This window comes from Podarcis tiliguerta (assembly GCF_965153285.1).
Source record: "Podarcis tiliguerta genome assembly, chromosome: 9".
Classification (NCBI taxonomy): Eukaryota; Metazoa; Chordata; class Lepidosauria; order Squamata; family Lacertidae; genus Podarcis; species Podarcis tiliguerta.
The window spans coordinates 3,042,279-3,064,273 of record NC_139542.1 but is presented as its reverse complement, the minus strand read 5'-3'; the positions used below and the strand labels follow the sequence as shown (position 1 = coordinate 3,064,273).

Sequence of the window (21,995 nt, the reverse complement as noted above, 5' to 3'; positions counted from 1 at the left end):
TTAGTCATGTCTGAATCTTCATGACCCCATGGACCAGAACACGCCAGGCACTCCTATCTTCCACTGCCTCCCGCAGTTTGGTCAAACTCATGTTTGTAGCTTCAAGAACACTGTCCAGCCATCTCGTCCACTGTCGTCCCCTTCTCCTTGTGCCCTCCATCTTTCCCAACATCAGGGTCTTTTCCAGGGAGTCTTCTCTTCTCATGAGGTGGCCAAAGTATTGGAGTCTCAGCTTCAGGATCTGTCCTTCCAGTGAGCACTCAGGGCTGATTTCCTTAAGAATGGATTGGTTTGATCTTCTTGCAGTCCATGGGACTCTCAAGAGTCTTCGGCGATCAGCCTTCTTTATGGTCCAGCTCTAACTTCCATACATCACTACTGGGAAAACCATCGCTTTTACTATACGGACCTTTGTTGGCAAGGTGATGTCTCTGCTTTTTAAGATGCTGTCTAGGTTTGTCATTGCTTTTCTCCCAAGAAGCAGGCTTCTTTTAATTTCGTGACTGCTGTCACCATCTGCAGTGATCATGGAGCCCAAGAAAGTAAAATCTCTCACTGCTTCCATTTCTTCCCCTTCTATTTGCCAGGAGGTGATGGGCCCAGTGGCCATGATCCTCGTTTTTTTGATGTTGAGCTTCAGACCATATTTTGCGCTCTCCTCTTTCACCCTCATTAAAAGGTTCTTTAATTCCTCCTCCCTTTCTGCCATCAAGGTTGTGTCATCTGCATATCTGAGATCTTAATTCCGGTTTGGGATTCATCCAGCCCAGCTTTTCGCATGATGATTTCTGCATATAAGTTAAATAAGCAGGGAGACAATATACAGCCTTGTTGTACTCCTTTCCCAATTTTGAACCAACCAGTTGTTCCATATCCAGTTCTAACTGTAGCTTCTTGTCCCACATAGAGATTTCTCAGGAGACAGATGAGGCACTCCCATTTCTTTAAGAACTTGCCATAGTTTGCTGTGGTCGACACAGTCAAAGGCTTTTGTATAGTCAATGAAGCAGAAGTAGATGTCTTTCTGGAACTCTCTAGCTTTCTCCATAATCCAGCACATGTTTGCAATTTGGTCTCTGGTTCCTCTGTCCCTTCGAAATCCAGCTTGCACTTCTGGGAGTTCTCTGTCCACATACAGCTTAAGCCTGTCTTGTAGAATTTTAAGCATAACCTTGCTAGCGTGTGAAATGAGTGCAATTGTCCTGTAGCTGGAGCATTCTTTGGCACTGCCCTTCTTTGGGATTGGGATGTAGACTGATCTTCTCCAATCCTCTGGCCACTGCTGAGTTTTCCAATCTTGCTGGCATATTGAGTGTAGCACCTTAACAGCATCATTTTTTAAAATTTTAAATAGTTCAGCTGGAATATCATCACTTCCACTGGCCTTATTATTAGCAGTGCTTTCTAAGGCCCATTTGACTTCACTCTCCAGGATGTCTGGCTCAAGGTCAGCAACCACACTACCTGGGGTGTACGAGACAGCCATATCTTTCTGGTATAATTCCTCTGTGTATTCTTGCCACCTCTTGATGTCTCCTGCTTCTGTTAGGTCCTTACCACTTTTGTTCTTTATTATGGTCATCTTTGTACGAAATGTTCCTTTCAAATCTCCAATTTTCTTGAACAGATCTCTGGTTTTTCCCATTCTATTGTTTCCCTCTATTTCTTTGCATTGGTCGTTTAAGAAGGCCTTCTTGTCTCTCCTTGCTATTTTTTTTGAAATCTGCATTCAATTTCCTGTATCTTTCACTATCTCCCTTGCATTTTGTTTGCCTTCTCTCCCCCACTATTTGTAAGGCCTCATTGGACAGCCACTTTGCTTTCTTGCATTTCCTTTTCATTGGGATGGTTTTCGTTGCTGCCTCCTGTATAATGTTATGAGCCTCCATCCATAGTTCTTCAGGCACTCTGTTCACCAAATCTAAATCCTTAAACCTGTTCCTCACTTCCACTATGTATTCATAAGGGATTTGATTTAGATTGTATCTTACCGGCCCAATGGTTTTTCCTACTTTCTTCAGTTTAAGCTTGAATTTTGCTACAAGAAGCTGATGATCTGAGCCACAGTCAGCTCCAGGTCTTGTTTTTGCGGAGTATATAGAGCTTCTCCATCTTTGGCTGCAGAAAATATAATCAATCTGATTTCGATGCTGCCCATCTGGTGATGTCCCTGTGTAGAGTCGTCTCTTGTGTTGTTGGAAAAGAGTGTTTGTGATGACCAGCTTATTCTCTTGGCAGAATTCTATTAGCCTTTGCCCTGCTTCATTTTGAACTCCAAGGCCAAACTTGCCAGTTGTTCCTTTTAGCTCTTGACTCCCTACTTTAGCATTCCAACCCCCTATAATGAGAAGAACATCCTTCTTTGGTGTCATTTCTAACAGGTGTTGTAAGTCTTCATAGAATTGATCAATTTCAGTTTCTTCAGCAGCAGTAGTTAGTGCATAAACTTGGATTACTGTGATGTTAAAAGGTCTACATTGGATTCGTATTGAGATCATTGTATCATTTTTGAGATTGCATCCCGGTACAGCTTTGACCATTCTTTTGTTGACTCTGAGGGCCACTCCATTTCTTTTATGGGATTCTTGCCCATAGTAGTAGATATGATAGTCATCCAAACTGAATTTGCCCATTCCCATCCATTTTAGTTCACTGATGCCAGGATGTCAATATTTATTCTTGCCATCTCATTTTTGACCACATCCAGCTTACCAAGGTTCATGGTTCTTACATTTCACGTTCCTATGCAATATTTTTCTTTACAGCATTGGACTTTACTTTCGCTTCCAGGCATATCCACAATGGAGCGACCTTTTGGCTTTGGCCCAGCCACTTCATCAGCTCTGAATCTACTTGTACTTGTCCTCCGCTCTACTTGTACTTGTGCTCTGCTCATCCTCAGTAGCATGTTGGACACCTTCCAACCTGAGGGGTTCATCTTCCAGCATCATAACTTTTATATGCCTATTCTCTTTTTCCATGGGATTTTCTTGGAAGGGATACTAGAGTGGCTTGCCGGTTCCTGCTCCAGGTGGATCGTGTTTGGTCAAAACACTCCACTATGATCTGTCCATCAGGGTGGCCCTGCATGGCATAGCTCATAGCTTCTCTGAGTTATTCAAGCCCCTTCACCACAGCAAGGCACTGATCCATGAAGGGGACAAAGCATAATAGAAAATTGCAAAGTAATCTTTGTATATTTGGCTTTACTGTGTGACTCAGTGGGGAATTGGTTTGTGTCCCTGTGATTCTCTGCAGAAAATGAGAACATAGGAGGGGAACATTAGAGATACTTCATGAGCCACTTTTAATATGAGAATAGGATAGTGGATTGCATGGGTCTTAAAATGTTTTAAAATGTTTGAAAATGGTTTCTTAATATTTGCAGATTGTTATTTCAGATACTCTTTTGCCTTAAACTATTTCAAATCTTTTAGACTTCGGAATACTCGCTGTAGCTCAAAACGTATCAGACGAATTGCTGTATCTTGCCAACAAAAATGATGAACTGCAAAAAGAAATTGGTAAGCTACCCTACGATGCTGAAGAATTGTAGTGCAGTGGGAACCTGCTCTGAGTCTGCGCCAGCTGAAAGCCCCTCCTCTAGCTGAAAACTCTTAGAGCCAGAGCAGAGTGCTGCGCTCCTTTGCATGGGGCCACCCTAGAGAAACATCAGAGATATTTAGTTCAGCTCTCCTGAACCTTTGAATTGACTTAGCCTCTATGGTTAGGAAATAAAAGACCTTTCTATTCCTTGCCTTAACATAGACAATCAAAACAGGTCAGCTGAAAGACCTGTCCTTTATTATATTCCCCCATGAGAGCCCTGCCTCTGCAAAGACAATCAAAAGAGGTCAACTGAAAGAGAGAGATTCATGAGCAGCACTTTGAAGGCAACTTCCGCCAACTTGGTCAGAGAGACTGCTGGGCAGTGGGGTGATTCGTGCAACAGCAAAATCTCTCTCCTGTTTCACAAGCCCATCATCAGACAGAAACCATCAAGCCCACTCACATAGTGAATTGACCCCTTGGTAAAGTGATTATAAAATTGTTTATAAAGCTTTAGATGCGAGAGCAAAGAATGGGAATGAACGCATTGTCAGGAAGAGGCAAATGGGGAAAGAGCTAACGGGAGAGACCAGCACTTATAGAGAGCCAAAAGAGATTATTAGTAGTCTGCTGTCTGACAGCGAAGAGGAGGCAGGGAGGGGGGAGGATGAGCCCGGAACTAGTCATTCTGTAAACGGAGGAAATCAGAGGCGTGGTTTCCGCAGACTTGCATGTTGGGCAAGAAAAAGTAAAAAGAAACCAGACACGGCATCTTTGCCGACAGGGTCGGACATGCTCTGAAGCACTGGAGATTTTTCTTTGAACTTTGTAAATAAATCAAAGAGATTGTAACTGGCAGCGAGCCTGGAGTTTTTAATCTATGCCGGCTTGGCAGCACACACCTCTTACACGCATATTACGTAAATTGTACATAAAAAGCAAGCTAAAGATGTTCAGCACCAAAGCACACATTTTGTGAGAGTCTTATAATGCCATTTCCCTCTTTCTCTTTGACCTTTGGAAATATGATTGCTTTTAAAGACATTGTTCCAAAACCAGGTCTAAATCCTGATTGACAAGGATCTAGAAAATCAGTTTTCTCCAAGAGCACCTGGATCTGGTCCACAACCACCCACTCAAGAACCTTGCACAGGAAGGGGAGATTAGCAACCGGCAGGCAGTTATTTAGATTTTCTGAGCACAGGGAAGATTTCTTAAGGAGTGGTTTTACCACTCCTGCCTTCAAGCAGGTTGAGACCAGCCCCTCTTATAAAGAGGCATTAATAACCTTTCTAGTCCAGCCAGCTGTCCCTTCCCTACTAGTTTGTATCAGCCACAAGGGGCAGGGTCCAGTGTGCAAGTGGTTGTACTGACCGATCCAAGGACCTTGCCCACATTCTTGAACCTTGTCTCATCAGCCCTGTTCAGGGAAGTTTTAAATGGTTGGTGTTCAATTGTGTTTTAATTTTTTGGAAGTAGCCCAGAGTGGTTGGGGGAAACCCCGTCAGATGGGCAGCATGTTGTTGTTGTTATACGATTGTTCCAGAGATCAGCCAAAGCTCAGCAGGAGCACCTGTCAGATCAGCTGGAAAATCCCCCAGAGCCATTTGGAAGCCCACTGGATTTGGAAGCCCACTGGATCCATCCTCAGGCAGGGAGACTGCTTGGCAGCAGACCAGGTGGTAAACCAGCAGAATCCCTCATCTGTCCCAGTTGCCCAATGCCAGGAACACACACACTAGATTCCTGCCCCCTCTGCAACTGAACAGAGAGCTTGTAGACAGAAAGAGAATTTTGATAAACACAACTACTCCCCCTTCCCAACCTTCAAGTCTGCCCTGATGCTGCCCTAAGTATCCAGGTGGAAACAAGTAGGTGAGGTTCTTGACTGCACTCCCTGTTCCAGCTATGCCCACCCAGGTATTTACTGCAGCATCAACATGGGTTGGAGAGTTAATGTTGTTCTTGTTTTAAGATTTCTGAGCTTCCTAGATGAATATATGTTATCATGTGGCGAGAGAAATGAACTTAACAAAAACAATTGAAATCTGCACAGACATATAAGGTGTTTCCCATTAAATTCCCTATCTTGTTTTCTTTTTCTCTTCTTCCTCCATATCTGGTTTGACTCAAAGACCTCCTTATTGGAAACTTGAATGGCGGTTGGGTTATATATCAAAGGACTTTCTATTTCCTTTCTCGTGACCTTGATTCATGGGCGAATTCCCAAAAAAAATGTGAGAATGAAGGCGCCAAGCTCCTTTCTATGGAAACATATCAAGAACAGGTGAGCATCAAAGCTAAGTATAGGAAATGTAGGTGATCTTCTTGAGCCAAAGGGCTCCTATCATCACTATCCATTTAGGAAGGTTACATGTACCTGTATGCAGCCAAGACAGCAATTCCATCAGTCAAGCCAAGGGGTGGGAGGGGCAGGGAGAGCTGCTACCATCTGGGACTCAGTAAGGTTTCTTGGAGCTGCTGAGCTCTAATAGAATTAAGCTGGCAGTCAGGAAGGAGATCTTCAAGGAGGAGGAGGAGTAGATACTTCAGAGGCATCTATCACTTGGATTCTCTGTAAATTCTTCCTCTGTTCTTTGCGATGTATTCAGTTGTTGGGGGGGGGGGAGGCTACCCTCACCATGCTAACTTTTTGGCAGGAGAGTATCATGGAGATGACTCTAGAGGAGCTTGCAAGGAATATCCTTTTCCCAGCCCTTTAGCCCTGGCACAGGGGCTACTGGGGTGCTGCAGGGCACAGACATGGGTGAGATCCCATCATCATGCCATCAAGCATACCACAACCAGACTGATTCCAGTGTCTCTGGAACCAACCATCAAACATGGATGCAGAAATTGGAGTATTTGACACACAGGTCACTGTCCTGCTAGGTGGTTCCAAGACCGACTCTGTGTCATTACTGAAGCACATATGTAGCCACCCTCTGTAAGGGCATGTGAAGTTCCCCTTCACTACAATATTTCCTCTTTGGGATTCTTCCTTGATTCCATCACCATCATCTTCGTCATTCATCATCAACATCATCACCTTCAGCATCATAATTTTGATCAGGGGGACAATACTACATCCACTGTACGAAAATATTATTGGTGATGGGAATACAATGTATAGTTTTGATCACTGCTTTTAAAATGTGTTTGCTTTATGCCTCTTGAATTTCTGTAAAGGGCTATAGTCTCCCAGAGAAAGGGACGTTGTCTTAAAAGATTTTATTTGTTCTTTCTCAACACCCCTACCCTAGTATTTTATAAACAGGCAAGTACAAAGGCGTAAGTCGTTTTTTTGGTTTGGAGTCTTTAAAGACAAGGCAAAGAAATGGAGATGGCTGTCAGGAGTAGAGGCTTTAGTCACGTAAGTTTCTGCAGAAACATTTGTTAATGGCATGCATTCCAGAAAGTTGCAGAATCTGTTTACATAATTGATCTTTTCCCTTTCCAAATATATTTTGTGTGAGGGATGTGTTTGCTGCCTAGCTAGTTAGGAGATAACATTCCAGGCATCGAGCCACTTCTGTCCGGTAGATTTATGACTGCCAAATCCGAGCCCGGAGCTCCAAAACAACACTTCCATGTTGCTCAGTCAGTTGCCGCTTCTAAATTTTTGTGACGTGGCTTTCTAGACCAGCATGCCCAGCGAGACAGGGAACGTCTCTTATCTCCTCTCTTCTGGGAATAGCTAGTTCCTGGAACAGACTGGCCACTCCCAATTTCAGTCTCCGATTCATAGGACTGGCTGGAAAAGTGCTGTTTGGGCTCTCGGTAAGTGTTTCCATGCCCCCCCCCCCCCGTCTCTGTCTGCCTCCCTTTCCCTGATATCCACCCCCTCCTCAAAGGCCCCCTCCTCTCCGGGAGCGTCGACTGTCTCCATTTCCTTCCCATCCGGGGTGGCGGATTGAAAACCTGTAAAACTATTCTCCTCCTAATCCGTTACTTCAAAAACCTTCCTCAAGTCCCCCATTCCTCGTGTTCCCCAATATACTTCTTCTTCTTCTTCTTCCTCCTCCTCCGATGGCGGGAACCCCTCGAACTCCTTTTCATCGTCCGTTGTCTCGAACACCTGTTGAAAGACCTACCCCGGGGCTTGGGCTTGTCAGGGAAAAAATTGTGAAACTCCTCGACTAGGTCCCCTTCTGTGATGCAGCTGGAAAATTGCTGGCTGGAAAAGTGCTGTTTGGGCTCTCGGTAAGTGTTTCCATGCGCCCCCCCCCCCCCCGGTCTCTGTCTGCCTCCCTTTCCCTGACATTTTGTCATGCAATTTTCTCTACTACCAAAGACCTACATATGTACTTCTCCACATCATTGCCCAGATGAGCGGCTGCTGCTTCTCTCTCTCTCTCTTTTTTTAAATATAATTTTTATTCAGTTTACAAATAAGACAAATTAATACAATTCAAACAATTTATAACACCATTCTCTCATTTTTTGACTTCCCTCAACTTGGCTGGTACTCCTTCCCTTCTCAATTTTCCACACATTTCTTGGTTCATATCTACTTCTTAAATTAAATCTGCTTTCAATCCATAATTTTAACTTTCATTTTTACAAAGCTTCTCTGAACGTTACAAGTGTTATTTGTTTTTCACTTAAATTATGCATATATTCTGAGAATTTTTCCCATTCTTCAATAAATCTCTGATCTCGTCGATTCCTAATTCTTCCTGTCATTCTATCCAGTTCTGCAAAGTCCATCATTTTCATTCTCCATTCTTCCAGTGTTGGTAGTTCTTCTTGTTTCCATTTCTGGGCTAACAATATTCTCGCTGCTGTTACTGCGTACAAAAATAATTTCCTATCTTTCTTGTTTATCTCATTTCTCACAATACCTAGCAGGAATGTGCTTCTCACTAGGTTGGAGAGGCAGGAAGGCTACTCTTCCTGCTTCTCTAACTTAATGAATGTGGTGATTTGGAAGAGGCTGAAGGCATGCTTTTAAATGGTTTGAGCTCCTTAGTTCAGCTTCAAAAGGACTTGAGGGAACCTAAAGCTGAGCAACACTGCCAGCTGGCAGTTTAAGATAGTTCATGGTTCCCTTTAAGTATCTAACAACTCTTTTCAGCTTGTGTGGATGGATGTACAAGGTCAGAGTAAGATCTCACTCATCCACAGCTTGGTAGTAGAACAGAGAACTGGACTGGCATTTATTAACAAGGCTGCATTAACAGAGGGCTGCTTTCAATTTTGCATGGTCTCCTGGAACAAAATCCAATGACATTCATCTTCATTGATGCACCCAATACCAACCATGAATCCTTTTTGGCAGAGGTATTGAGTAAACTTTACAAACTGGCCGTGGGGTTGTATAATACTAGCTGGGAAATTAAACCCTGTATGCCAGTGGTTCCCAGTTAGCTAAGTACTGCAGACCCCTTGTTTTTCAAAAGCCACACCATGGGCCACCCTACCTTTGAACATTTTGATATCTCCGTGGCAGTTTTTGTTATGTGAATGACACCATGGAGCCCCTGGGTGGGTGGTCCGTGGACCACCAATTGGGAGCCACTACTGTATGTGATCTTAGACCTGATCAAAGGACAGATCTCACCCAAACATCTCATGGGAGTAAAAAAACAACAACCACCTACTACACCATTACTAGTAATATCAATTTAATAGATTCACAGAGAGCTAAAAATGAGGGAGTTATAGAATACATTTGTCACAGATTTTTAGTGCTGTGTAGTGGGACTTGATTCAGTATACAATGGACACTGGAGAATGCAAGTAACAATAAGAGTGACGCTTGGGTGATACCTTTGTCAACTATGGATAATTGACTAAACTTGGAACCATCATGTTAGATTTAGATAAGATATATATGTGAGAGAGATCATATCATTTCAATCAACCCTATAATGGCTTTGTTGTGATAGATTATATTGATTATATTCTGTAATTCATCTGAGGACATAGCCATTTTTTTTTCCTGTATAGTGTCATTGCTATCCTCGTGCATGGGTTGGGTGATAGATGTGAGATGAGGTGGATGAAGGCAGATGCAAATCTAACATGGTTTTAATATGCTCATAACAATCACTACTGTGCTAACTCTGCTATGAGTGAGTAAGGATCTCTCAACACCCACAACTGTCCAGAGCAGATCTGAGGAGGATGTGGTTGCATATGGAAAGGAGAGAGGGACAGTTCTGTTGCAGAAATGGAAATCCTGGCAATAGCAGAAGTACTGCATTGGATACTGCCCAAATTAAATTGACCGACAGTTCTTGTGTGTATCACTGAGCCTTCGAAAGTGACACCCTCACTTTTTGTAGTTTCCTATGAGAAATCACTTCATGTGAAAAGAAAAAAGGCAGTCTTGACCCACAGTTATTGTTGTTGTTGTTTTCCTTACATGGTTAGAATTCTAAAATCTAGGGAGAAAAATCCATCCCAATTGTGGGTGGATGTTAAGAGAGAAAGAGCTGGACATCTTTTTAATGGTAGAAGGCACAGGGAGCGCGTGAGGAAGTAGACATCCAATCTTGATTGATCAGTGCTGCTCTTTTCTTTTCAGGTACTGGAGATCAGGTGAGCCTAAACACCCAAACCAAAACCACTGTGCCGCAATAGGCCTTAATTGTGGTTTGGATTGCTGGATAGCATTACAATGTGAGCAACACTTAGGGTACATTTGTAAAAAGGTGCCTGATGATACTTGGCTCTAAGAAGACACTTTCAAGATGAACGAAACTGGATCTCATGATCACTACACAAAAACAAAATCAAGAGATCACCCTACCCCGCTGTTTTAATGCACAATCCACACTGTGCCATCTAGATTATGGGACTCTTTGGCATCAGCCCTCAAAAACACCTTGAAAGACCTTATTCTGCAAGCTCAGATGTAGATGGCTACAAAAATAAAGAATGAAAGGGTCCAGTTATAGCCTGTTTTCTGTTTAATGTGTTTATTTGCAATGCATACCAATATTTGTTTCCTTACTCTCTGTGTTTGATGCCCCATTGCCCCTTCTCCATCGCCACTACCTTACAAGGCACATAAGGACAACTATGCATGCTAGGCAATGAGAATGGGAGCCACCCAGCGCCTGATGTCCCCTTCTAGCAGACTTGCGTAGCGAGTTCCCGCCCTCCCCAGTGGAAATAAAGACACATGACACAATTATTAAGGTTCATGGTCTAAATAAGGCCACAACTTTATTGGTTACAGGTGATGAATGGTATTGGCTTAGGCATTGGTCCTATCTGACTACATCCGGCTTCAGCCCGTCCGCTTGAAGTCCGGGAAGGGTTAACCACTGGTAGGGGGAGTCCTGCTGATGCACATCAACTGGGAACTCCCCCAGGGTCACTGCTCGGGGGTGTGCCTTAGGCCCTCACCTCCATAGTCTTCGGACAGGGCCATGCCCCCCGGAATCCTTTATTGGACTACCCTTCAATATGTGGGGCAGGTGATGGCGCTTCCTCCCCTCTTCCATCTACAAAACAATACCCATACCAATGCCTAACCGCCACTCGAGCAGAAGCTTGCGGCCAGTACCCTCAGACCTGCAACCAATCCCTAATCCCAGAAGTTATATCAGCCAATCAAACATCATTTCCCGCGTCGGAAAGATGGACGCCATCCTCTTGGTAGAGGGCCACTTTGCTGAACTGGATATTGGGGTGGTCAATGACCCGACTGTTGGGATCAAACCTCTATCGGGAAAGATGGCATCATTAGTGGAAGCATTGACTTGAGCTCCGCAGCAGTTCTGCGGTTTTTATTAGTTTTTATTAGTTTTATCAGTTTTTATCAGTTTTTATTCAGCTTTTATCAGCCTCAGTATTTTATCTACAACATTTGGCAGCTGTTCCTTAACTAATATATTTACAAAGGAAAAAGACGAAGGACGCCGAGAAATAAGGAGCGGCTGAAACTGAAGGCAAGTTCTGCTTCATTTTATCCCCTGGCACAAGCCCTATTACTTTGCTGCAGTAAACCATTCTGACTTATTAGTCATTTATAACTTCTTTGAGGTTGACGAGGGTACTGGAGACAGCCTCAGTATTTCTGCTCGCAAATATAAGGGGGAAGGCACCACAGGACAGAAGCGCTAAAAGCCCTAAAGCTGAGATCTAAAGACGGAAAAGGGAGCAGAAACCCTAGAGGCCCACCGAGATAAGGGACAAGCATGAAACCTTGCTTGTAAAACAACCCTCCCCACCTTTTGAAGGTGAGAAACCGGAAGATAAACATAATCCGTCTTGTGATTGAGCCAAGTGAAGCCAAAAAACCTAGGACTAAAGATTCCAGCAAACTGCTCTCAATTACCTTTTTCCACGCTCAACATGGTCCTTTACAAGAAAGAACTACATGGACCTGGGAATTGCACCAATATCATCTCAGGGCGAGTGGGAGCCCCGAAGGAAGCAAAGTAAAATCACCAATTACTTCCCCCATAAAGAAGGGAATAAGAATCCACAGCACGAGAGCACTCCAAAAGAAATTGCCCCTACTGTGCTGGATTGGTAAATACAACGCAAAGACTTACAAACTGAGCACAAAAGACCAAATTATTCCAGGAGCTGGGCGCAGGAACTGGACCTAGCTGAGAATGCCTGGATGACCAATTCCCCCAACCCCAATGACCTTGAGCACCAAAAATCAATTCAGAATCTCAGGGAAAACCAGCAAGACCCTCACCTACAGCGAATGCCAACAGTATAGAAGACAGGGGTGACCAGTTACATGATCAAATAGATCAGATACGCACAGACCTCTACAATATAAAAAACCTCCTAGCAGTAACAAATGGCCTACTCCTGACGCTTGTGGAGAATTTCAATCAAGCAAAAAGAGCCACAGATCAGACCCTGGACTCAGATGCTAGAATCTACATACCACCCAAAAAGAACTCACGCAAAAGAAAACCGGAACCCAAGACGAAGAAAACCAAAAACATCAAAAAATTTAAGCCGTCTAGAAAAACCCAACACGTCAGTAAAAAACAGTGGCAGAAACTCTTCAACTTATTATCATCACCTCCTATACCCACAAAAAAAAATCAAAGCTCAAGGCACCAAAGAGATCGACAAGGGAGACTCGCCAAAGACCAAACCCCTCCCCATATGTGAAAATAATTTCCCAAGTACATACAAGAAATAAGCCCCCCCCCCCTCCACGGCTGTTCTCCCCCTATGTTCGCCCAGCCTGACAAAAGCAGCTAAACTACAGCTGGATGCTCCTGCCTTGAACCCACCTAGGACCCCTGTAGCAATGGCAAACAGAAGTAAGTTGGGGATCTCCAATATAGACGGAAACCCGCGGGAACTCCAAGCCCCCAGTAGAAAGAAAGAATGGCTCCTGGTCCTCAGCCCGGAAAAGATGGTATTCACGAACTATCCAAAACCACTGGGTCCTCGCCCAGGGACAGACCGCGTGAGGCACCTGCTGACTATTATAAACAACATTCTACCTGGGGCAGTTAAAGCAACCGACATAGACAGTATAGACTACCTATATCAAGATGGACATTCAGTCCACGCCCTGATCACTTTTACAGATCATAATCTGGTCAACTTTATCTTTAGAACAAGAAATCTATTTTCAAAGAAAGGAATAGATTTATTAAGAATCTTTGAAAACAGAGCCCCGCTAACCTCCCTACTGGAGGCCAAGGGGGAAGGGAGACCAGGAACAGAGGAACAAAACGATAGAGTGCACATGCAACAAAACCAGCAAAACCAGAGCTTAGTGCATCAGCAGGTAAACATAGCCCCTATTGAGACTCAACTTCATTCGAACGACAGAGAGGACTCTTTCTCCATAGAAGAACATGCCTTAATAAATCGGTTCTGGGCACTGCAGACGCCAGCCCAAAAGGAAATCTTGGTTAGACTGGACACCCTGAGAAGCAGACTGACCAAAAAGGAGGCCCATGTTGAGACTACGGAAGGCTCACACACACGGCCTATATCCCCCAAGTGCCTAGTGGACAAGAGGATGGTGGGAGGCGCCTTTAAATGTGTAGATTCGGAAGACCAATTGCAGCCCCCACTGGTGTATGGTAAGGCAAAACTAAAACAGACTGTCACATCTCCGAGTACCTGGTTCAACTATCTAAAACTCTCCCCAAATGAAATAGCTACTCCCCCAAGTCCAACCACCCCCTTAAGTCCCCAAGAGCTATGGATAATCATTCCCTTGTGCAGCAGATGCCTATTGACAAACTTAATGGGAGTGTTTTTTTAGATGTAAAGGGGTCACTGGACTCCGTGGACCCAACAAATCTACACCATGGAGGGACAGAGAATTAAAGCTGCTGTCCTGGAACATTGCAGGATGGCGCACTAAGAAAAACAATCAACAATTTGCAATGTTTCTTAAGCGATTCGATATCATCCTCCTGCAGGAGACCTGGTACAGTGACCCCATTCTGTTCAATGGGTATTCTTGCCACTCCCTACTTGCTACTCCATCTGTGAGGGGAGGTAGGCCTAGTGGAGGTTTAGCTAGTCTTATCTCCACAGAGCTTGAACATTCCTTAAAAGCCCTCCCAAACTGCAATTCACTAGCCACGGCAGTCCTACTCAAATTTAAGAGGATGCACTGGTAGTGGTCAATGTCTATCTGCCCCCCTGTCAAAAATAATCTATAGTGAAAGCTAACTGGGCAGAGTTAGAGGCATTCCTAGAGTCCATATAATCTTCCCACCCTTCTACACCGATCATAATCGGGGGGGGGGGGGGTTTCAACGCTCGTATGGGAATTGATGATAACAATCTTCACAGCCATATTCAGGACCCTGAAAGTCCAACCGAAGCAGGTGTTTCACGAATTTCTAAAGATAATAAATGTAATTTTTCAGGGCTATGTCTAGCCCAGGTCGCAAAAAGAAGGGAGGTGATGATATTAAACGGTAGTAAGGAAGAGGATCGGCCAGGGGAGTATACCCATTTTTCAAAGATGGGAGGAAGTGTGATAGACTATATTCTGATATCAAGATTCGCCTATAACTCTGTGTCGAAGTTTCAAGTGGGACATAACACCGAAAGCGATCACCTCCCACTAATTTTAGCGCTCAATGGCCCATCGTTTAACAAACCCACGGCTAACCTTTACTACACCCCCATCGTTAACCTGGGATCATTGGCCCCCAGAAGTATTGAGGCATCTGATCAAGGCCTGTATTTTAAAATGAGCTGAAAAATATATTTGCAAATGTTTGTATGTTTCATGCCAGGCAGAAACCAGCTGGCTAAGTACTCTGGCAGTTGTTTTTCTTCCTGCTCTCCTGAACAAGCCCCCCCCCCCCCGATTAATAGCAGTAGCAGGAGACAAGTTTCTCAAAGTTGTAAAAGGGAATTACAGGCTGGGAGCAAAGGTTATACTGACCCTACATATTACAAAATACAATCAAGCTGCAAAAACACTAATTAAGAGTTGGTAAATAGTAAGATTTATTGTTTAACAGAAAATAATACCATGTGCCTCCCATCAGATTCTAGCCATATTTTCCCAAGGTTTAAGGTATCCTGAGAAGGTTAAAGGGCAAAGAGCTAATGGGAAAAGCAGCTGGCTGGAAAAGGGGGGTGTAAATTGAAGAGGCTTCCTTTTGAAGCTGTTTTTTCTGAGTTTCTTTTTACTTTGCAAAGGCCTTTTCTTCTAAAAAGCTATCTATGTTATGTATGAGATTTATTGGCTTAATGTAATTATGCAAAGGATTTAGAAAGTAAGAAATGTTAGATTCTTATGTTAGATTCTTATTTCACTGATGGTGTGTGAGAATGTGAACCCAAGATCTCTGTTTAAGATAGAATTTAATACCATGAGCCATCTGTTTTAGCCATTTGTTTTGAAGGGGCAACAGGGGCAAAAGGTGATCTGGTAATTAAGGTGCCTTGTCGAGGCAAATGTAAGATATATGGCTACTTGTCTGCCATTTATGGATAGAAGGAAATATAGCTCTTTGTCTCCCATAAAAGGTAATAGGAAATGGGTGTATCTTTTATGATTGGTTCTAGCAAACAGCCAATAGGAATTTCAACCAGGCTGATTGGACAGAGGCAGCCAAAGGAGGAGCAAGGGGGTTGGGCTGAGGAAATATAAGTGCTGGCCATCAGGGCTGGAGTGGGCAGAGCTTTGGGAACCATATACCACTGTGCCTATCATTTATTTGTCTGACAAAAAATTTTTTATTTTAATTTCTCTATTGCTGCATTGAATATTTCATTCCAGCTAAGCGTTAACCACAAGCAGGGTGCTACAGCATTAAATGGTCCCCCATGCTCAATACAGAGCTAACTCATCTCCTCCATTCGGAAGACGTGAAGACCATCTACTCAGCCATTGTATCAGCTAATACCGGGGAAAAGGCCATGGACTCGTTCAACGAGTTATTAGCAAGACTAAAGACCTTCCTAACAACTGAGATACTTAATTCTGTTACAAAGCGGGCAAAGAATCAAGAGAGTTGGTTTGATTTGGAGTGTAGACAAGCACGGTAACGTCTGAGATCAACCTATCGGAATTACAGAAACATCGGAGCACCCTCGCTATTTATGGCCTACATCTATTTAAGACGAAATTACAAACAGCTATTAAAGGTAAAAAAACAAAAAGCTGAGAGATTGGCCTGGTGTAGTTTAGTGAAGGCCTCGAATGAGAAAGACTCAACCTCCTTCTGGCGTACCATTAGGGGGCTCCTGGGCCAAGAGCGGATTGGTCCCACATGTACTGTAGAACCCCAGGAGAGGACGAAATATTTCCAAACCCTCTTCTATGACGACAAAGCTCAGCACAATGATCCAAGTGCCTACTCCGAGAATTTACCATATTGGCCTCCTGTCTCCATAGAGGAGGCGGGGAAACTAATTGCCCAACTGTAAAACAACAAAGCCCCGGGCATAGACTACATTCCAGCAGAGCTCATGAAGAACAATACCAGTTGGTGGGCTCCTATAATGGCGTCAATATTTACATACATCGATTCAACAGGCATAATCCCCGGTTGCTGGACAGAGGCAGTAATCATCCCAATCTATAAAAAGGGTCCTGTGGCAGACCCAGCGAGCTATAGACCCATTAGCCTCCTTCCTATCCCCAGCAAATTGTATGCCAAACACCTCCACATCAAACTAATTGACTGGATGGAAACTGAGGCAGTTCTGGCAGAGGAGCAAACCAGCTTCAGACAGGGCAGAACAACAATAGACCATTGCTTCGTATTAGCACATCTCACTGACAAATATGTCAATAAAACACGTGGGATTCTATACACAGCATTTATTGACCTGAAGGCGGCCTTTGACTCGATCTCATGAGTCAAATTTTGGGCTAAACTCAATGCTACCAACATTGACAAAAGATTACTATTCTTGATAAAAAGCCTATATAAAGACTCCAAGTTATATGTAAGAACCTCAGTAAATGGGCAACTAATTGGCCCTGTACCAGCCACTAAAGGAGTCAAGCAGGGCTGCATTTTAGCCCCGGCCTTATTTAACTTATGTATAAATGACATGGTCAAACACCTAACATCCCCGGAGTTTCATGCCCCCAAACTGGCCGAAAAATCAATTTCAGTGCTCCTCTATGCGGACGACGCGGTTCTCTTATCACGAACTAAAGTAGGCCTCAAAAGGCTACTAAGAGAATTCTCAGCCTACTGCAGGAGAGATCAATTGGTGGTTAATCACCAAAAAACTAAAGTCATGGTCTTCGCTAGGAGACACAGACATCACAGATGGGAGATGGACAATCAGCCAATAGAACAGGTCAAAATTTTCAAATACCTCGGAGTAGTTTTCCAGTCAACAGGGGCCTGGGAGGCCCATCATAAATATGCTAGGGAAAAAGCATCTCAAAGCGCTAAAATACTGTCTCGCTTTTACTTTACGAAGGGGGGCAGACATATCCCAGCAGCTCTGGAGGTCTTTCAAGCAAAACCCTTGGCACAATTACTCTACGGGGCCCAAATCTGGACGGGAAATCATTGCCGCACACTTGAAATGGTCCAGTCTAAATTCTTAAGACAGATTCTAGCCGTTCCACCATGTGTACCAAATGCGGCCCTACGGCTGGAGACTGGCCTCCTCTCCGTCGAGACCCGGACCTGGTTAAGAACATTCAACTATTGGCTTCGTTTAAATTTAAACCCATCCGTACTACTACCTCTAGTAGCATGAGATGCTCATAGAAGTTGGTGGTCCAAAGTAGTGCATCAAAAACTACTTACATGTGGCCTACAAGCATAGCATCTACTGAAAATGGGTCTCCCCAAGGCAAAAACCATTACTGATCAGCGCACGAAGGATATTGAGCAGCAGAATAATCTGGCCTATATTAAGAAATTTAGTGCTTGGTACCCTTATCTGCCCCCCTCCCATTTTGATTCTCGGACACCTTATTTGTCTACCTTAACCATTCCAAAACTTAGGCGGGCCTTTACACTGGCCAGACTAAATATGTTAACCTCAGCTGTTCTTGAAGGTAGATATAAAAAAATTCCGTTCGAGAACCGGCTCTGCCCCTGTGGAGCTGGCTATGTAGAGACGGTGTCACACGTCCTCTTGTCTTGCTCCATTACGCCGCTCCTATCTGCCATCCCGGGCCGCTCTTGCGAAGCCAAATTGTTCTCACTCCTAGCCGACCAGAACAGCTCGACAACAGGGAAGGTTGCCAAATTTATCGAGAGAGCAATGAGACTGAGAGCTGTTATCTGAATGACACCAGTGTCGTCACCCGGATTCCTCGCCTAGGATCTTATGATTATTATCATTATGTTTTATTATTATTATTTTATTACTTTTGCCAAGTTTTAAGTACTGAGATTATTAATTTACCTAGGGTTTTAATAGGTCACAAGATTTTATGGTAACTGTATCTGTAATGTATTTCTGTTGGTGTTTGCCCTTTGATGCTATGGCCTGTCGGCTACGCAAATAAAGTCTACTACTACAACCTCTATCGGGAGACGCTGGCAACTCTCCCAGGCACCCAGCTTGATCTCCGGTGACCTCCCTGGCTGAATTCCCCAGCAAACTCAGGCTAGGTCTCTATAGGCGACCCTCCCCAGCGTGGGAAGAGCACACCCACTCTTTCCTGCCCCCCGGCAGGGACAAGAGATAGTCAGAAATGTCTATTTACATGGTTTTATTTCTGACTCTTCAGCATTACAGAAAACATGTCTGCTCCCCTCAAACATCGGCAAACAAGAGAGTAAGACTTTCTGTACAATCACAAGAGGAAGGTCTCATATTACACTCTGAGCAAATTCCGGTGAACTGCCCTGTGAACTGACTGGACCGCTGTTTCCCACAGTCAGCCAAATCACATGGTGTAAACAAGCTGGATGTCTGCAGCTGCGATGAGCTCATATTCTGACACCGACCCCCCCCCCCCCAGTGCTGCCACTCTATGCGCCACCGAATGTTCCAAAACCTTTCTAGCTTTGTTTATTGCAATAGGGCACCGACAGTCCCTCCATACATGCCTCTCCAGCAGTGATGACCAAATTAGGGTTAAATTTGGAAATGAGGCAATCAAATCATAGAAGTCGTTGTAAATGTTCCACATCAAGTCCACGCCTTTTCGATAGGCCAAATCATTTTATCCCAGCTGAATGACCAGGGCATCTGGCGGACCTTCCAAAGTGGCTCTGGCTTTCACAGCACGCATAAATTCTGCCCAGCGCATCTCCCTCCGTGAGATCCAGGGAACTTTTCCTTTTGGGGCTAGATCCAGCCTGCTCTCCAGGCCACAGTTGATGGCACGGTTTCTAGCCCGGTGGACAATGCTGTGGCCTATAATCCAAATGCATGCCTGAAAGGAGAAGAATGCAACAAACCCCAGGTCAGGTATGATGTGATCAGTCATAAGGTCTTACGAATACACCCCTTAAATGCTTCGGTCTTCCATTGTCCCAAGTCCTTTATCTGCGGCCTGGGATTCCCCCAATTGTGCAGGGCTCCAGCCCCCTGCATAATCGATCACAAGACAATGCACACACATCATTTGAATAGCAATGGCGGCCCCCTAAAATATTTTATTGGGGCCTCTACCTCTTGAAGTTGGCTCCAATGCACAGTGGCCGTCAACTGAGTTAAGTAACCAATTAGACTCTGCTGTCCTGAATCATACCTTTACAAGGTGTGAATAATAGCTTGGTCTGTGTTGAGGACTAGCACCCCAGGAGTCTAGCCGGGGACCTCTCCTGCCACATCTTGCATGATTGATGGCTGGAAGTGGTTGTGGTTGCTTCAATCTGTCCTGTATACCCAGCCAAGGAGAACTGATATTTTAATTCTTTATTGTCGGGGAATGAACTGAACAGGAAGACTCGGAAGTGTCCACTCAGTCTGTTTGGCTCCTCTCAGAAAAGGAGGGAGAGTGGGAAGGTTTTCCCCCTTGTCTCCAACAGTTTCAAGAGGAGAAGAAGACAGAGCTGAATTATAGCTGAAGGTAGTGGTGGAGGAGGGGGGAGTGTGAGAGCAGACTGAAGAGATCTCCCTGGAAAGTTTGGAGATCCTCCTTCTCCAAGGGCTCATCACTCACTCTGCATTCAGGAACAGAGAATGCAGAGGAGTGTGATTCCTGGGATTTTCTGTAGGTACTCAGGATGTTGTTGGGGATGGAAGAGGTGATCTCCAGAGTAGGCAACATCCCTTTGCGTGGAGACCTGGATTCTTTGTCTTGCAACCAAATGACTGAATAAAATAAATAAATAAATAATAAACAAACAAACAAACAAACTTGCTTGTTCTTCTTGTCTTTGATGCTACCAGGAGAGGAGAGGGTTCTCCACTCCTGACATTTATTGACAAAAAGATATCATCTTGGTGGTATGTATGATACTTGTTTCTTATGCCTCTTAGGTGAGGGGAGAAACTTCATCAGGCAAGGCCTCTTTCCACCTGCCTTGCCCCACCCTCCGACCCTGGGATTCTTCATAAGGAAACTGTGCCTGGAGGAAGACCTGTGAGGGGAGAGACTCCATCAGGCAAGGCGTCCTTCCACCTGCCTTGCTCCACCCTCCAGTCTCTGCTTCTCATTTTGTATTGTATTATGTTGTGCACTGTGGTTTGCTGTTGTTTTATTGATTGGAGTTTAGAAATTATTGTAACTGTTGAGTGGATTTCTGTTTAATTTTGAAATGCTGATATTTAATATTATTCTATATTATTTTAATGAATGTTGAATGTTAATTTATTTGCATATTGTATATTGTGTTGTGCATATTGTCTTATTTATATGATGTTAGCCGCTCTGAGCCTGGCTTTATTATTATTATTATTATTATTATTATTATTATATGAATCCTTGTTCCTAACTCTGAGAGAGGAGGTCGTGGAGGTGTTTCATGAAGGAAGATATGAAGCCGGCTTTCAGAACTTCTGTTGGGATTCCATCCTGTCATGTGGCTTTACCACTTGCTTGATAGTTAGACTCATAGAATCATAGGATTATAGAGTTGGAAGGTACTCAGAGGGTCATCTAGTCCAACCCTCTGCAATGCAGGAATCTCAAACTGAAGCCTCCATGACAGATTTCCAGCCCCTTGATCATCTTGGTTGCCCTCTCCTGCATGCCTTCCAGCTTGTCAACATCCTTCTTAAATTGTGGCGCCCAAAACGGCACTCCAGGTATGGTCTGACCTAGGCAAAGTAGAGTGGTACTATTACTTCCCTTGAATGGGACACTAGACTTCTGTTGATGCAGCCTAGAAGAGCATTAGTACCCCGTCCCCCTGCTGCATCACACTCTTGACTCGTGTTAAGCTTGTGGTCTCCTTAGACCCCTAGATCCTAGTAGCCATTTTATTTGTTTTCTTGTTCTTAAATACAGTGGTGCCTCGCAAGACGAAAAGAATCCGTTCCGTGAGTCTCTTCGTCTAGCGGTTTTTTCGTCTTGCGAAGCAAGCCCATTAACGGATTAGCGGATTAGTGCTATTAGCGGTTTAGCAGCTATTAGCGGCTATTAAAGGCTTAAGGGATTAGCAGATTAGCTGCTAAAAGGCTATTAGCAGCTTAGTGCTTTAGAAAAAGGGGGTGGGGAGCGAAAAAAACCCCCAGGAATCGCAAGACATTTTCGTCTTGCTAAGCAAGCCCATAGCAAATTCGTTTTGTGAAGCACCTCCAAAACGGAAAACCCTTTCGTCTAGCGGGTTTTCCGTCTTGCGAGGCATTTGTCTTGCGGGGCACCACTGTATCTATAATGCGCTTCACTCAAAGATCACTCAAAGCTCACAGTGTGATAGCTTGCATTTTTGAGGTACAGAAAGCCTTAATCTAAGTGTAGAGATCATTTCTTACCTATTGATTGAAGTAGAAGGTTCTGGTATTTTCTCTGTGTGACACAAGCTAGAAGTTGGTGCCTTTTCTATCTGGTGCAACCTGGAACATTTTAACTGACAAGTAAGTTTCCATTCTGCTGAGAGCAGGTGCTGTTTTGGGTTAAGTTGGTTTAAGCAAGAATGAACTGGTCC

General features: G+C 44.1%; 1 protein-coding gene across 11 annotated transcripts in view; it reads left to right on the top strand.

The window, feature by feature from the left end:
- Nucleotides 1–21,995, top strand: part of LOC310657667 (perlucin-like protein) — a 126,245-nt gene that overhangs the window by 66,067 nt on the left and 38,183 nt on the right. The window contains exons 6-9 of one of the 11 annotated variants that reach the window (XM_083398720.1): nucleotides 3,438–3,524; nucleotides 5,685–5,836; nucleotides 6,813–6,922; nucleotides 10,082–10,458. The exons of 7 other annotated variants lie outside the window; for them this stretch is intronic. In XM_083398720.1, coding sequence (XP_083254846.1) covers nucleotides 3,438–3,524; nucleotides 5,685–5,836; nucleotides 6,813–6,922; nucleotides 10,082–10,232 — 500 coding nt within the window. In that variant the 3' untranslated portion in view covers nucleotides 10,233–10,458. Of the gene's footprint in view, nucleotides 1–3,437; nucleotides 3,525–5,684; nucleotides 5,837–6,812; nucleotides 6,923–10,081; nucleotides 10,459–21,995 lie in introns of those variants that run through there. 3 more of the 11 variants (XR_014501862.1, XR_014501863.1, XR_014501864.1) reach the window with 3 other exon arrangements.